Source organism: Gorilla gorilla, chromosome 4, assembly GCF_029281585.2.
Source record: "Gorilla gorilla gorilla isolate KB3781 chromosome 4, NHGRI_mGorGor1-v2.1_pri, whole genome shotgun sequence".
Lineage (NCBI taxonomy): Eukaryota > Metazoa > Chordata > Mammalia > Primates > Hominidae > Gorilla > Gorilla gorilla.
The window spans coordinates 149909093-149926435 of record NC_073228.2 but is presented as its reverse complement, the minus strand read 5'-3'; the positions used below and the strand labels follow the sequence as shown (position 1 = coordinate 149926435).

Below are 17343 nucleotides of genomic sequence, written 5' to 3'. Positions count from 1 at the left end.
TTGGAAAGGTTATTCCACAGTTAGGGCTGTGAGGATGGGCTTTGCAATGTCTCATGACAGGATCTGGAATCAGACCTCCTCCTGGAAAGCCTGGGATGAGTTAAGTCACGTCACCTCTCTGCACCTCAGTTCTCTCATTTGTAAGCTGGAGATAATAACAGTATATCATTGGGCTGCTGTAAGGATTGCATTCTATTTGGTGTGCAAAGTATCAGGATAGTGCCTAGAATATGATAAATGCCGCATGTTTGTTAGCTATCATTATTTTTGGGTAAAGGATCACATATCCTAAAAATGCAAGGTCCAAGAGCTTGGTTTTGTCCCTTACTGAGCTCATTGTTTTTCTTTTCCTTTTTTTTTTTTTTTAATTGAGATGGTCCTGTCTCAGGAAAAGGTCATTTCTTCCCCTCAAATTCTCTGGAAGGCAGGAGATCCCCATCCATTGGACATATATCCTGTAGGTGACCTGGGGAATCAGGAGTTCATTGCATTCTGTGGGGAAGTGGAGGAGACACCCATGAGAAACACACTGGGCCATTTCTCCATAGGGGCCCCTCAGCATTTAGAGAAGCTGTAGGTTTTGTCCCAGCCAGCATTGTTAGTCCTTTGTGACACTCCACGGACTTGAGTTTGAATCAAAGTCATTTGTGTCCAGCACAGAGGGTCTGAGCCAAGGCCACGTCTGCATCGTGACTTCTTATTAAGCCAGATGTGTACATGAAAAGCAGGACACTCGCTAAACACAGTCGGTGTCCTCGCTGCTGCAAGCAAGCCAGTCACCATTTACACAAGTGTGACCCTTTCAATTTAGACATTTATTTTTCCACTAACGGCCCTGTGAGTTTCACGCAGTCAATTCTCCTGCCATTTCTCTTTGCTCTGGAGAGACTGATAGCTTGCCAGCCTCATCTTGGGAAAAGAGAGAAAGAGAAAGCCTCCGGGACCTGGGAAGTCAAAGCAGCACCAGGCAGACATGTCCTTAGGCTCTTGTAAATGTGTGAAAAATTGGCTTTATGCCTTATCTATTTATCAATTCCTAATTTCCAAGAGATTTAATGCTTTCTTATTACATGTGTATACAATGCAAGCAGTCGAGGCTCCATGCCAATCAAGATTTTGCAAAGGTGGAGAGGGAGTATATTAAGGAAAGTGTGAGCAATTGCTTTCAGGATGCAACTCTGCATACCTAAGTGGTCTAGACTGAGTGTGAACATTTCTCCTTCTTTAAATCAAATATATATATATATATATATATATATAGACACTAACAGCCCAGACTGGAGTACAGTAGGAGATTGTAGCTCACTGTAGTCTCAACCTTCCCGGCTCAAGCCATCCTCCCGCTCAGCCCCAAAAGTAGCTGAGACCACAGGCAAGTGCCACCATACTTGGTTTGTTCTTTTAAATTTTTTTTAGAGATGAGGTCTCACTGTATTGCCCAGGCTGGTCTTGAACTCCTGAGCTCAAGTGATGTTCCCACCTCAGCCTCCCAAAGTGCTAGGGTTACAGGTGTGAGCCACACACATTCAGCCGTGTATGAGCTTTTCAACCTTAAGTGAGTTCATGTTCTGGATGGACCAAAGATGATCTTGATTGCAGTAACAATGATAGTAATAAAAAATACTATAAAAAACTAATGTTTCCTGACAGATTATTATGTGCCATGCACTGTGCTATCAGCCATATATGGGTTGTTTTATTAAGTTAACCCTGATGAGGTAGGAATTTTTATTTCCCATTTACAGAAGAGTGAACTGAAGGCAGAAGAAGTTAGTCATTTTCCCAAGGCTGTTGTGGTGGGATTACTTATTGTGTGTGTGTGTTGTGGGGAGAGGTGGAGGGAGGTACAGGAAGGTGATGGAGGGAGGCATAGTTGAGTGGAATGAAGTGCCCAGAGTCATGGGACTGGTGGTCAAACAGGCTGTCAGATGAAGGCACTGGACAGCGAAGCTAAGATATGTGCTTTCTTTTTAAGGGGGGGTCTTTCCTTAAAAAGGGGCATATTGTCCCACACGTTACTCTTCTGTCTTGACCAATCCTATTGCGTTTTCATGTTAATTCATCTGTTAAGATCACAAGAGAGATCGCAGAGCTTAGTTTAATTCAGGGAACATAGAATAAATCATATTTTCTGGGCTTGGCTTGTTGTCTTCTTCTACAGAGGTATAAGAAAGTAAAATCTTGATTTTTGTAGAAGAATTGGGTTTCAAACACTTTTTACAATGCCTGAAAAGGAAATCTTATGTAGAAGTTCACTATGTGAAGAGACAAAAGCATAGTTCTCAAGAATCTGTATGTACTGCCATGTGTGCAATGTGGATGTTATGATGGTAAAAATAAAGCAAGGTGTAGAACAATGCAGTGAGTATGGTTAACAGGTGTGTGTGTTTCCATCTATCTATCTACGGAAGAGAACTTGGGACTCAGGGTTAAGGATTTGAGGGAGATTTGCTTTTTTCCAGTTCGTATACTGTAAACCTTTTTAAAAAAGTTCTATGCATTAATTACTTAAATAACATGGTGGGAATCAGGGGCTCTGATCACTGCCTCCTTAATCCTCATTTCCTACTCCCACGCCCTGCCCATCCACCCCATTCTTCTTTTTCTCCTGTGGCACCCGCTGAGGGATTCCTTGGAGTACAGTTTGAGAAGCACTGACCCAGCAAATGCTTTCATCACTGTGTCTTAATAAGAGCCAGTGTCCACGTTGGCCATGTTCTAATTACATGTTGGCGCTCAGGGCTGCCATCACCCCAGTCATTCAACAAGCATGTATGAAGTAACCTAGGGCCATCACCTTGAGTTGGTATGACTTCATTCAATAAAACTCGTCATTTGGGAATTGTATAATACCCTTTGCAGGGGCTTAGTTTAAAGCCAAGATCCTGTTTTTGCAAAAAGCATCCTGTGTACCCCGGGGTCAGATCCCCCCATCACTTAGCTCTAGGCACGTACCTCTCTGCCACCACTTACTCTTTCTCATGCTGCTCCGCCCTTTCCGAAGAGACCCTTGTCCTAAAGTCCCAGGGCCGGCTGTGCTTCTCACGGGGTTGACTATGGCAGTGGGCACAAAGACGGATTTGAAGGGACGGCTTTGCCGTGGATCACCTTCCGAAATGCTGCCTTGGGAGGACACAGAGGAGGTGGATAACGTCCATGTGGTGTAGAGACCAGGGCTCCGGGAGTCTGGAAAACTAGAGGTCTTTCTGGTTTTGGAAATTTTTTTTTTTTAAGAGAAGAAATAGAGAAAGAAAATGTTCAGTCAAGAGTCCTATTTAAAAACCTATCAGCTCCCAACCACATACCAAATGTGGCTACTTCTCACCTTCTTCCCACCCATACACACCCGTTTTGTGAACTACAAGCTTAACTAAAGTTGGCCCCACCTCCCTACACCCGGATAACTGTGAGGGTGTGCTGAGGGAAGGAAGCGGGGCTCATATCAAGGCCTTGGTGGAGCTAGAAGACTTGAATTTCATCCTTTTTCACTCCAGTTCTGATCATTCCTCACCCCACATCCCTTTAGCTCTTAAGCTCAGAGCATAAGATCCTATATGTGTTTATTTCGTTTTACAGTGGCAATTTCTTGTTGAGTCAGTGACTTTTTCACAAATTCCAAAGTCTTTGAAGGCAGAGATTTCGTATGACTTATATATCTGTGTTCTGCATATACTGTGGATCAATAAACATTTGTTAAATGGCTGCTATGCTGCTTTCAGCACTGACACGTCATTTTGGCTAACACATATAGAGTGCTTACTGTATGCCAGGTATTGGCCAAGTGCTTTGCCCATATTTTCTCATGGGTTCTTTACAATAGTCCTCTAAGCTAGGTACTCTTAGTGCCACTATTTTATAAATAAAAAAACACAAAGACTTATACAGTTGGTTGCCCAAGCAGCTACTTGAACCCGGGTCTAGGTTGGCTCTCTGTTCTTACCAGTGAGCTATACCACCTCCTGGCTAGTTGGAGCATTCATCATTTGGTGGCAGGAAAAGTCCTTTATTCTGCCTGCAACAAATGAACTAAAGCAGCTGGTAGGCCCTACACATGCCTCCATAAGACTAATTCTTCAGCCTTGGGCTATGATTTTCAAGAATTTCATTAAAGTTTTATGAAACAACAATCCCTTATCCACTGTTTCCAGACTGCAGCTCCCTGAACTCCATGGGGAGTGACTGTCATTTTACATGCCTTTCTTGCCCTTTTACCAATCCATTCCCAACATCACATTTCCTATTGAGCAGTCCATTAATCACCTTGTCACCCTGTTGATTAAGTAACCTCTGCTAATTTCCTGGGAATAACCAACTCAACTAAGACCCTGACACAGAGATGCCAAGTGGTTTCCTTCTTACCAATGCCTCCAAGTTTTCCTTTAGGTCATTTACCCTCATTTCTCCTCTCTCTCTTTGTCTTTCCTTCTTTTGATTGACAAAGTAATATGTAGTTTAACAACAAGCCAGTATTGTACGAAGATAAGTAAGGCATTGTTTAATTGTGATCAATGCTACCTGAGAAGTATATTCAACCAAATGCTCTAGGAACTGATGCTCGCAGCAAGGGGACTTCTACCCATGTAGCAAGGGGACTTCAACCTGTCTCTGGTCCCCATGGTGGTGTTGTCAGTGAAAACGAGTATGGCTGTTCATTAGAGAGAGATCAGACTATATTCTGGGGACAAGGCCTGGGCAGTGGGAAGAAATCTCCAGCATTGGCTTCCATGCCAGAGTGCAACTGATCTGCCTATCTTTTGAACAGAGGCCTCAAGGTGTTGGATGCTGCAAAGTGGACTGGCAACAGGAAAGACAAATTCCAAATTTTTTCGCAGCAGTAGCAGCAGCAGCAGCAAGGGCAGAATACAGCTAATTAGGCCCACACCAGCCTTATTCCATCAGTCCCCTTTTTGAATGACTCTTTATAGAGCAAGGTGTGACCTCATTTTTCTGAGCTCAGCACTGAGCTGGATTCCAGGAACTTCTAAATCCCAAGTCTCCCATCCAACACTGAGTGCCTCTATGTCTTTTGGCAGAAAGCTCAGCACTTATCTTGCACTTTCTTCCAATGTCAAAACACTTTGCTATCATATATTAACCCCCATGACACCCCCAGACCTGCAGACATTATGATCTTTGTTTTCCAGATGGAGAGACTGAAAGGCATTCTGGGCTTAGGTGGGAAGAGTGGATGTTGCCTCTGATTTGCTCCACCGTGCAGGTCCCTGCGTCCTTTTCTCTAACTGGGATGTTAGCCCTTAAGAGCTGGCCCAATATTCAAAAAGGGCATCACAAACAGCAGCTCTACTGTGTTCACCACTGGCAGCAGCCTCCCAGTAAGGAGAATAGTTGGACCTTGACAACTTTTGTATAGCTTTGTGTAGAGTTAAAGGCAAATGAGTGGTGGCCCAATTGTCACTTTTCTCCACCCATAAGGCACCAGGTAGGCATATGTCTGTGAAAGTTGCAAGAAAGAGGAAGATCCTGGCTAACTGGGCAGAAGGGAATTTATTAGGAGGACAGGAAGAAGAGTAGAGGACTTGGAAACAAGATCCAAGGAGGCTACAGGGAGCTCAGCAGCAGGAAGAGTCCAATCATATGCTGTGGCTGGTGTTCTCACATTGAGTGGTCTTCAACTTTGCCCACATCTTTTCCTCCCTTGTTCAAGTTTCCAAGTCCCAAGAGGGAATGTCATATTGGCTGAGCCTGACCCTTAGCTGTGGTGATGAGTTGAGGAGGAGGAGGAGGAGGAGGATTGCATTTCTTCAGCCTCTGAAAAGAAAGGAAACCTCTGCCTCCCACCAAGACTACACACAGTAGAGGAGACCCAAAGGGATGTGGCTGCTATTGAAGGCAGATTTAGATGCTGGACAGATGAAAACTTGACAAATGTTCTGTATAACCTGAGCCAGTGAAAGTCTCCAGGATCTGGGAAGAGGCAACATGGTGGCAGAGATTTAGTTGTGGTCAATAACACCTGGACAGGTTGGTGTCATCATCTAGCACAGAGGGCTGGACCACAGAATAGCACAACAGCCTTTTCCTCTCCTGGTAGCTGAAAGGCTCACTTTCTGGCTCTTAAATTGAAATCCTAGCATTCTAGTCAATTATAATCTCTAGTTTATCCCCAAATTCTGGGTGGCTCAGTTCATTAGGTGATGATGTTAATAAGAGCATAGGTTCAAATGCTCACACCTTTGGGCCCTGGCTGTTTTATAAAAGGCTGCAGTACACACCAAGGGGGGCTGGATGGCAGTGAAGAGCCATCACTATAAACAGAAGACAAAGGCTAGGGGGAAAAGGACCCAAACACAGAGAATCAAAGAACAGAAAGGGGCCTAGCACATGTAGCCCAATCCACTCAGTTCTTACACAAAACTTGCTAATAATAGTAGGAATTCAGCTGACAAGGACAGTATTATTCATCCCTGAGACATGGGAAGAAGTAAACTTCCCACCAAGGAAATGGTGGTTAAGAACAAGGGTCACCTGCACACAGATAGATGGACTGGGTATGTATCATTCATGTGGGAGATTAGTGGGGATGGGAGCCTTTTTTTGCATTAGAGAGATCATCAAGGAAAAAGTATAAACACGGTGAAAGCATTGATCCTCTGCCACCTAAGAACCCTCAGGAGCATATCCTCTAATAGGCACTTGTTCTTCCTGAGAATGTTGGTTCCCCATAAACAAAACCATGCCTCAGTGTTAGTAGCACCTCAATATTTGCATATATTCAGATTTCCCTGAACTGGGAGTGAGGGGAGAACTCAATGGCAATCTATTGTGCTGAAACTCCATCTGTTGCCTGACATGTAGGCATCTCAGAAGGGGTGAGTAGAGATGCTCATGACTTGCCCAAGAACACAATAGACCGACCTTGGCCAAGGAGAGAAATGAAAACTGGAGCCTTGAAATACACTGGGATGAAATTCTACACACACTCTATTTAGGATGACCACACGGCTTGATTTTCCCAGGAGAGTCTCAGCTGATACCTGCCCAAAAGTGTCCTAATTTGGATGATAAAGCATACGGTCACTCTTATTCTACTGAGTCTTTGATGGTATAACCAGGATTTAGGACTAAGGCCTGATGTATAAGCAAATGCCCTAGTCGTAGGGATGGGCCCTGGGGAATTCATTTTAAAGCCATGGAAGAAACCGTTCATAAATTAGGGTAGGCATCCTCCTTGCTCCTCACTGTCAGTTCTAGGCCATTTCCCACACTCCTCAATACTTCCCAGCTTTGACTCATATTATCAGACTTGACTACCCACCACTCCACCTTCCTGCAGTCAGCATTTACTCTCCAAGTCTCTCCTCTCACTCCTTGAAGATTTCAGCTTCTGGCTCGTTGTCATTCTCTGGATACAACTCATCCCACCATGATGATCTCATCTCATTTCAGGGCTTTGAATAGCATCTCAAGGCTGGAGCTCTCTCTTAAATGCTAAACTCATGTTTTCAACTGCTTACCAACATCTTTACTTGGATTATTAAGAGACATCTCAGGCTTAGTCTGCTGTGAACTAAGCTTTTACTTCCCTCCATACCCCAAAACATGCTCCTTTTATGGAGCAGTCATTATCTCATTTAAAGGCAACTCCATCTTGCGGTCACTCAGGGAAAAAAATTTGGTCTCACCTTGGATCCTCTATTCTTTCACACCTGACATTTTATCTGTTAGAAAACCCTGTTGTCTAAGGTGTATTCAGAATCTAACCACTTCTCCCTACCTCCACAGCTAACACTTTGGTTCAATTCACCATCACCTCTCCCCAGGATTATGATATCTTCTTAGCTAGTTTTTCTGCTTCCCCCTTTTCCTTTGTATAGTTTATTTTCAACCCAGCAAATACAGGGATTCTGGTTAAACACAACTAAGATTATGTTACTCTTCTGCTCAAAACCCAGCAACAGGCTTAAAGCCAAACCCCTCATTATGACTTAGGAAATTCTTTATGACCTGGCTACCCTATTACCATTCTGGCTTCCTTTCTAATATCCCCCTTGCTTGCTCTAATCCAATCCTGTTGGCTTCATGTAACCTCTGCCCTCCCAGTTGAAGCGATTCTCCTGCCCCAGCCTCCCCAGTAGCTGGGATTACAGATGTCCACCACCACGTCCGGCTACTTTTTGTATTTTTAGTAGAGATGAGGTTTCACCATGTTGGCCAGGCTGGTTTCAAACTCCTGACCTCAGGTGATCCACCCACCTCAGCCTCCCAAAGTGTTAGGATTACAGGCATGAGCCACTGCACCTGGGCTACTACAGGTCTTTTGTTTGTACTTGCTGTGTCTTTAGTCTGGACATTTGCCTCAGAGATCCACATGGCTTGGCTCCTGCTTTCCTTCTTACTTCTCAGCAAAGCCATCTCTCACCAACCTATCTAAAATTGTAACCAACCCCAAAAATTCTATCCTCCTTTGCTGATTTTTTTGTTAGCCAGTATAATTAACACATCATAAAGATTACTTAAATATCTTGGTTTTAAAAAATTTGTCTCTCCCACTAGAATGTAAGCTTCTGTAAGCAGGAATTTTGTATATTTTGTTTACTGGTATTTCTCCAGTGCCTGGAAAAGTTCCTGCCATGTAGTTAGCACTCAATATTTGCCAATTAAATGAATTAAAGCATCAATTATAGACTTCAGTTTGCCCTTGGATATTTTACAACTTTGTAACAAATTTCAAGAACTTTTCTTTGAAAGGAAAAGCTATGATCTTTTATCCTGACTTTCTGCCATGTGAAGAAATCTTTTTATACAACTTTAGATCTATGAGGACTCAGGCCGATTTTGCCTGCACTCTTTCTAAAAAGAGAGTCCACCACCTCACCAGCTAGACTGGTTGGAAAAATCTATGGGCTAGAAAAAGCTGCCTTTTATTGAACCAAGATGTTCTTGAACGTCTTGGTTTACTGAACCAAGACCAGTTGCATACACTGGTCCACTCCACTGCCCCCTCTCAGAACAAATTTACTGCCCTGTTGACACAGTGTATTGTGATCCCTCTGTCCCTTGTCTTCTACAGGTTAAATAACCCCAGTTTCTTTATCGGTTTCTCCTATGATATAGTTTGCTCTCTCCTCACCATTCTTGCTGCCCTCCTCCGGACGTGGCAGCTCACCTGAATGAAGGTCCCCAAAAGTGGGCATATGACTAGGTCTGACGCGCACAGAATACAAAGGGGCTCTTTCCCTGTGATTGTGACCCTCTGGTATGTCATAAAGACAGTGTTGGATGTGTGGTGGTAGCCTCACTGCCTTGAGACAGGGTTTGCTTGGGCTGATCGGGGGTGGAGGCAGGAGGAGTCATGGATAGTTTTGGGGTCTAGGTGCATTTGTGGCAGTGGTATGAGGTGGTAAGACAAAGAGGGGGTCAATGACATGAACAGTATGCCACACAATGTAAGAGATCGGGAAAAGCTGTGAGGGAGGAGGCCCTGCAGGGTTACTAGCATTTCATCTTGGGTGTGGAGGAAGAGGTAGGGGTCTCAGTTCATGGAAACTCTGATTAGGGGTCACTCTAGCAGCCTGAGAAGTTTCCCAAGGTGCTCTGGGGAAGTCATCTGACCACATTTTCCCATCACGCCACTAGATGGAGCATTGGGATAGAGGATGTGAAGTGGGGTTCCTGGGATTTGTGCAGAAGAAAACCTGACATCCAGTTCTTGAGCAAGTTGCTTAACTCTGCACACCATTTTCATCTGTAACATAATATCTACCTTAGAGGATTCTTGGGCACAGCCGGTGAGCTAAGAGATACAAAAGTGCTTGTAAGCTGTGAAGGGCTACAGAAAAGATAACTAGTTTTGCTATTTTGTTTTAAAAGAGATAGGTGGGTTATAGAGCAAAAAGCGCTTTCTTGGCCTGTTTTCTGAAAGAGCATTGGGTCTTCCACCAGTTCAACCCACAGATGGCCCCTGGCCTAGGGTGGCCCAACCTCCCAAAGTCTGGGATTGGAGGCGACACACCTGAAAATGGGGATGACGTAATTGTTTGGGAAGATGCCGACTCGCCCGGTGACCAAGGAGACGCCCCTGAGCCAGCCATCCTGGCACTTCCCCAGGACCCTGACACCTTCTCCCTTTTGCAGGTCCAGCTCATCGGGTCCATGGGCTGAGTAGGAGTGCAGGGCTACAAACCTGGGAAGACACAGAGAACTGGTGAGGGAGGAAGGAAGAAGTGCCTGATGGGGGGCATGGAGTGGGGGAATGGTGGAGAGAGACTGCCCAGTGGTTAGCAATAAGAACCTTCTTGGTCGAGCGGGTGCGGTGGTTCTCACCTCTAATCCCAGCAGTTCGGGAGGCCAAGGCAGGTGGATCACCTGAGGTCAGGAATTCGAGACCAGCCTGGCCAACATGGTGAAATACCATCTCTACTAAAAATACAAAAAATTAGCTGTGACTGAAGTCCACACAGGAATCAGGCAGGTAATATCCAAGTATGAGTCAGGGGGTAAAGACAATGAGGACTGATGAGGCTGTGGAGGTGGGAATAGCTACCTGATCAAAGGCATTCGGGAAACAATCCATTGGTTTGCCAGATTCAGGGATCACCAGTATATGGCCTCCAGGCATCTCAGACATCAGGAAGTCCCTCCAGACTCCAAGGACTGTGAGACATTGGAGCGTTTTATCAAAAGGAATGGGGGAGTGTTCTCTACAAGGTTTTTTTTTGTTTTGTTTTTTCTTTCTAAAATGCTATATTTATTTTTTGCTGTTTACTAAACAACATGTATTTATGACCCAACATTTTGAATCTAAAGCAAGACAGTAGAAATTGCTCAATACCCAATCTCCCAGTGATGTTGTGGTATATAATCTTCCAGTCTCTTTCTACTTTTGTAAAATAATGAGCTAAGAGTGATGTGGTTTGCTAATTTGTGTTGTCTTTTTTTTTTTTGAGACAGGGTCTCACTCTGTGGCCCAGGCTGGAGAGCAGTGGGATGATCATAGCTCACTGATGCCTCAAACTCCTGGGCTCAACCAATCCTCCTGCCTCAGCCTCCTAAGTAGCTAGGAAAATATATGTGCACAACCATTCCTGGCTAATTTTTAAATTTTTTTTGTAGAGATGAGGTCTCACTATGTTGCTCAGGTAGGTTTGGAACTCCTGGGTTCAAGCAATCCTCTTGCCTCAGCTTACTGAAGTGCTGGGATTACAGGTGTGAGCCACTGCGCCTGGCTCTAATTTCTGTTTTTCACCATTATTTCACTTGGAAGTGGTAAAGGAAGGCGACCTATTGTCTCTGGATGGGATGTTTTGGGAATGGTGATGCTAGATCACCACTGTACATGGTAAAGATGACCCCTTTGTGCCAGGACTGGGGTGAAGGGATGAACCTTTTACTCACATGTTCGCTGAGAGGTGTTGCTGGGAGCCAGGCAGACTGACCACGGCTGTGGAATGTCCTGGAGAGACAGGTGCGGGGTGATAAGTGCTGACCTGCACAGACAGAAAAGACAGCCAAGCAGAACCAATGAATGCCACAACCCAGGCCCACAGCAAACAGAGCAGCTACATAGAAAGACCTGACACAGCTGAAAACCAACAGCCATGCCTGCTGCCACCCATTGTGCGTCCTCTCTGTGGTTTGTAGCTGTGGGCACAGGGAGGTGGGGAGGAGCTGGCTTATGGCCTGGTGGGGTGGCATGCCAGGACTGCATTCCAAAAGACTGCTCAGATAGGGTGGAAGATGAAGAGCCGTCCAATTTACAGTCCACAGGGCCCTACACAGGCTCCTCCTCCTGTCCCTCTCCCCACCCCACCCATCTCCCTCTATGAAAACCTGCTCTTGGAAAATGAAATGGTGGCTAATATCGATTCAGAACTGAGCAATTACTAGGCAGTTTTAAGTACTCTATAAGTATCAGCTAAGTTAATCGTTATTAAAGGAATTGTTATAATCCCCATATTTGGATGAGAAACTGAGACAAAGAGGGAAAGAAAGGTCACACAATTAGTATGAAACAAAGAAAATCTAAAATCAGGTAGTCCAAGTTCTGAGCCCATATTCTTATTATTGACTATTGCTAGAAACACACACACACACACACACACACACACACACACATATACACACACACACGCCTATCCAATGACTTATAGTAGTTGAATTTGAATCCCTTTCACTTTTCTAGGATAAAAGAGGAAACAATAATGATAAAATGATAAAAGCTCCTGGAAGGCCGGGCTCAGTGCCTCATGCCTATAAACCTAGCACTTTGGGAAGCTGAGCTGGGAGAATCGCTTGAACTCAGGAATTCTAGACCAGCCTGGGAAACATAGTAAGATCCCATCTCTTTTAAAAAAATTAGCTGGGTGTGATGGCAGGTGCCTATCATTCCAGCTACTCAGGAGGCTGAGATGGGAAGTTTGCTTGAGCCTGGGAGGTCAAGGTTACAGTGAGCCATGATTGTGCCACTGCACTCCAACCTGGGTGAAAGAGTGAGACCCTATCTCAAAAAAAAAAAAGGTCCTGTAAACTGCCTACTATCCTAGGGCTTTGGCAAACATATTGCCTTGCTTATTTCCTTCTGAGCACATATCACAGATTATGAGTGTTTCCTTGCTAGACTGTAAATTCCATGAGGGCAGGGACTATGTAAGTCTGGTTCATCATTGTATTTCTGCATGCTCAATATGTACTTGTAGCTTAAAGAACAAAGGAATGAGTGAAGGAATGAATGAAAAGGTCTTCCTACCTAGTACACCAAGGATAATGAAACCTTCTCCATGCCATCCAGAGTAAATACATTCAGTCTGTTTTCAGTCATCTACTGATAAATGATGGTAACTCTGTGTGTGCCTTTTTAGGACTATGCTTTTGTGGGTACAACTATTGTTTGTGTATTTGTGTTTATGTAGGTGTGAGTGCATTATTAAATACATATGTCCCTTTGTTTTGAGCAAACATGTATGTTTGCTCAAGGCCCATGGCAATTTAATGTACATGTGTGATGGCATTGGTCCATTGCAAATCTTGTTTTGTTCACACCTGTGGTCTATGGATTGATGTGTGTGTGCTGCATGTGCTGATGTGGGATTGCAGACACAATTGTATAAAGGATTGTGATTATGAGATTCTGTGTGTATGTATGTGAACTCTAGAGGTGTGTACGGGTATGCCCACCACGTAATTTTGTACATGTGTCTATGTCAATGATTGCGTAAATGTATGTGTGGTCATGTATGTAATTGTGACAGTCCAAAGATCAAGTTGTAGGATCAAAAAACCACTTTAGTCAAATAATAAGTGTTGGTGAGGAGGTATAAAAATGGAAACCCTCATACATTGCTGGTTGGAATGTAAAATGGTACAGCCTCTATGCAGAACAGTCTGGCAATTCCTAATATGATTAAACATAGGATTACCATATGACCCAGTAAATCTGTTTCTAGTGTATGCTCAAAAGGAATGAAAACATATGTCCACACAAAAACTTATAGGCAAATGTTTCAGCAGCATTATTCATAATAACCCAAAGAGGGAAACAACTCAAATGTCTACTCATTAATGAGTGGATAAACAAAATATGGTACAACCATACAATGAAATATTATTCAGCCATAAAGAAGAATGAAGTATTGATACATAAGAGAATGTGGATGAACCTTGAAAACATTATGCTAAGTGAAAGAAGCCAGACACAAAAGTCCACATATTAGTTGATTCCATTTATATGAAATGTCCAGAATAAGTCAATCTACAGAGATAGAAAATAGATGATGATTTCCAAGGGTTGGGATGATGGAGAATATGAGGTGATAGCTAAACGGCACAAGATTTCTTTCTGAAGGGATAGAATATCCTAAAATTGTAATGGTAATGGCTATACATCTGTGAATATACTAAAAACCACTGAGTTGTACATCTTAAATGGGTGAATTGTATGGTAGGTGAATGATATCTCAATAATAAAGCATTAAGAAGAATGAAACCATTCCACAATCACCCTCCTGAGGAACTCTTAGCACTGCATAAAGTGTTCTGAGTTTGTAATCAGATATTGTCACACTGGTTCCTTCAAACAGACATGACAAGGAGCTGGCTTTGGGCTAGGCTGCTCCTTGCCTATGACTGGGGAAGGTTAAACCCCTACAGGGCTTATGTATGTGGAAACTGTTGGAACACTGATTAAACGGGATGGACTTCACTTAACACTCTTGGATTTCCAATATTATGTTTGAGTAAAAGAACTGCTATCCGCAAACACCATTAATCCTTTAGGGAGGCAGAAAAGGCCAGAATGGAAAGCCATCTTTTCATTACACTAGGGTCTGTCTTTTTACTTCTCTGGGCCTTTATCTGGGGAGGGCATGTTTCCCCCACTTGGAACAGTGAGCCTGGCCAGGACAGTAACCTGTGGGCTTGTGATGGCATTATTTCTAATAGGGAATGGGAAAGGATGTTAGCTTCTCAGGTTTTAAAGTGTCCTGGAGGAGAAGAGAAAGGACGACATGAGAAGGAGACAATGAAGAAGAGGGGTGAGGGGGAGATAGTGGAAGACCCTGAGAATGGCATAGGGTAACACTGGGACAGAGACACTGTGGGAGAACGGTAGCTGCAGAGGGACAGAGGGAGGAAGGAAGGAGAAGAGAGGGAGATAAAAACAGTTTGGAGAAACTCTCACAATACGTTCATAAGAAGACAAAGAACCCAATAAAAATGGGCAACAGATACCACAGAAGATGATACATTGAGTGGCCAATAAATACATAAAAATATGCTCAACATCAATAATTACCAGGGAAATGCAAATTAAAAGCACTGTGAGATACCACTACACACCGATGAGAATGGCTAAAATCAAAAAAGACCAACCAGCACTTTGGGAGGCAGAGGCGGGCGGATCATGAGGTCAGGAGTTTGAGACTAGCCTGACCAGCATGGTGAAACCCTGTCTCTACTAAACATACAAAAATTAGCTGGGGGTGGTGGCATGCGCCTGTAATTCCAGCTACTCAGGAGGCTGAGGCAGGAGAATTGCTTGAACCCAGGAGGCAGAGATTACAGTGAGCCAAGATCATGCCCTTGCACTCTAGCCTGGGCAACAGAGCGAGACTCTGTCTTAAAAAAAAAAAAAAAAAACCAAAAAAAACCCAAAAACGGACCAACCATACCAAGTGTTGGTGAGGATGTGGAGCACCTGCAACTCTCATACCCTTCCAATGGGAATGCAAAATGGTACAGGCCATGTTGGAAAACAGATTGGCCATTTTTTATAAAGTTAATCATTCACTTTTCATACTACTCAGCAATTGTACTCACAAATATTTACTTAAGAGCAATGAAAACATATGTCCATAGAAGGACCTGTACACGAATGTTCAGAGCAACTTCATTCATTTTAACGAAAAACTAGAAACACCCCCAAATGCCCATCACCTGGTGAATCAAGAGGCGAATTGTGGTATAACCACAGCGGTGTACTCCTCAGTGATACATGCAACAGCAGGATGAATCTTAACATCACCCTAAATGAAAGATGCAGGGCACTGAAGACTATATACTATATAATGCCAATTATATAAAATGTTTTAAAAATAAGCCGTAACTATAGTGACAGAAAACACATTAAGGGTTGCCAAGAGCCAGGGTGGGGAGACAGGATTGATAGCAAAGGGGCACAAGAGAGCTTTTTGAGATGATGCAAACGTCTGGTATCTTGATGTTGGTAGTGATTACATGCTGTATATGTTTACCAAAAGTTTTTGAACTGTATACTCAAAATGCTTAAGTGTTATTGTATATAATTAAACCTCAGTAAAGCTGTTAAAAAACATGAATACATTATCTAGTTAAGACCACAGGAAACATCCAAGAGGCCTTAGCTTGACTCAGCTCGAGGTCTGGAATTAGGGAAGGGGATGAGAATCGCTCAGCTTCATGGAGGGCAGCTAGCAAGTAACCCTCATGGTAGGGGGCCACCTAAATAGGAGAGAAACCAAGAATGGGAACCTATGGATCAGAGGCTCAATCAATAAGGCAAAGGAAAAATGAACGAATGAATGACTGGAGAGACAGGAAAAGAGAACAAGAGAGACATAGGCAGAGAAGAGAGAAACTGGGTGGGAAAGAAGACAGGCAGAACAAGACAGAAAGGAAGGCCCCACCCAGTAAGTGAAGATAACCAGACAGATGGCCAGCTTCTGAGGAGGCAAGTCTGCTCCTGTCACTGGGATCGAAGAAGGAGGCCCAGCCTTTCTGAGTGAATGGGCCTGGCCCTGGTTCCTTTCCCTGGGGTCAATTGTGACCTCAGGTGCCTGTGCCACAAGGAGTTTGTGAGGCTGGATGGGAGGTTCTCCACCAACTGATGCTCCCTGGCACAGGGTTCCGAGTCCTGAGCAAGATCGGGGTAAGTATGGGTGTGCGGGTGTGGTGGGGAAGGGCATTCTTGCTGAAATCTAAACACATTTTTTTCCCTCCCTTTTGAAGGAAATGACTCACTTAAAAGAAGTCTTTATCAACCACAGCAGAATCCACAGTTATATGGCTTCTGGGAATTTCCAGGTTTTCAGGTGCTAAGTGAGGGAGGAAGAGGGTATGAAGCCTCCTGGCACAGAGTTGCTGGCAATGCTCTGCCCTGCTGGCCCTGCTGCCTTCACCATCAGCCACTCAGGTATAGAAAATGCAGCTACCTCTTAGGAGTCCAGAGAGGAGGTCTAACTTAGGACTCAGGCCAGTGGCTCTACCATCTACCAGACCCTGTGATCTTGGACAAGTGATTGAATTCTGTGGATCCTCCATTTCTTCAAAATCTGTAAAATGGGGCAATAATGGTATTTCTCTCTTAGAGTTGTTATGAGAGTTAAATAAAGTAATCCATATAAACTATTTAGCACAGGTTTGACGCAATGTAAGTGCTCAATAGATATTACTTATTTTGATCTGCAAAGAGATTAGTTACTGCATAGGGTGGGGACAGAGTGGGTGGGGTGCCTTTTATGATACAGCCTGGCAAGGTCTTGGACTGAGAGCAGGACTCAAGAATGTGGTGGGCATGGGGAAGAGTGTCTATAGCAACCTTGCTTCTCTCTTCTAGCAGCAAACCTCTCCACCTTTCCAAATGTAAGTTTGTTTTTCTCCATCCCATGCCGTGGCTCTCAGCTATTTCCTCCAGGGCTCTTGCCTTGTGGTAACTTGGCAGGTATGGGGTGACTGTCTTCCCCAGCAAAGTGTGAACTACTCTAGAGCTGGTATGGCACTACACTTGGTATTCCCCAAAACTAACAAGGGCCTTGAACCTACAGTGTTCACTCAGAGTTGAGAGAAGGGCTACATTTTATTTTATTTATTTTTTATTTTTTTGAGACAGGGTCTTGCTTTGTCACCCAGGCT

General features: G+C 43.9%; 1 protein-coding gene and 1 long non-coding RNA gene across 7 annotated transcripts in view; one reads left to right on the top strand and one right to left on the bottom strand.

Moving 5' to 3' along the window:
* The window catches only part of SH3RF2 (SH3 domain containing ring finger 2), a 127199-nt gene that overhangs the window by 3542 nt on the left and 106314 nt on the right, over positions 1-17343 (bottom strand). For 2 of the 6 annotated variants that reach the window (XM_004042754.5, XM_019028373.4), the window contains exons 6-8: positions 11356-11447; positions 9974-10144; positions 2974-3206 (exon numbers count right to left, since the gene is read on the bottom strand). In XM_004042754.5, the coding sequence (XP_004042802.3) occupies positions 2974-3206; positions 9974-10144; positions 11356-11447 (496 nt within the window). Of the gene's footprint in view, positions 1-2955; positions 3207-9973; positions 10145-11355; positions 11448-17343 lie in introns of all 6 variants that reach the window. The other 4 variants (XM_055387298.2, XM_055387296.2, XM_063706847.1 and 1 more) reach the window with 3 other exon arrangements.
* Positions 16277-16839, top strand: LOC129533632 (uncharacterized). The gene is made up of 2 exons (XR_008679910.2): positions 16277-16360; positions 16441-16839. It is a non-coding gene; the product is annotated as an uncharacterized lncRNA (long non-coding RNA).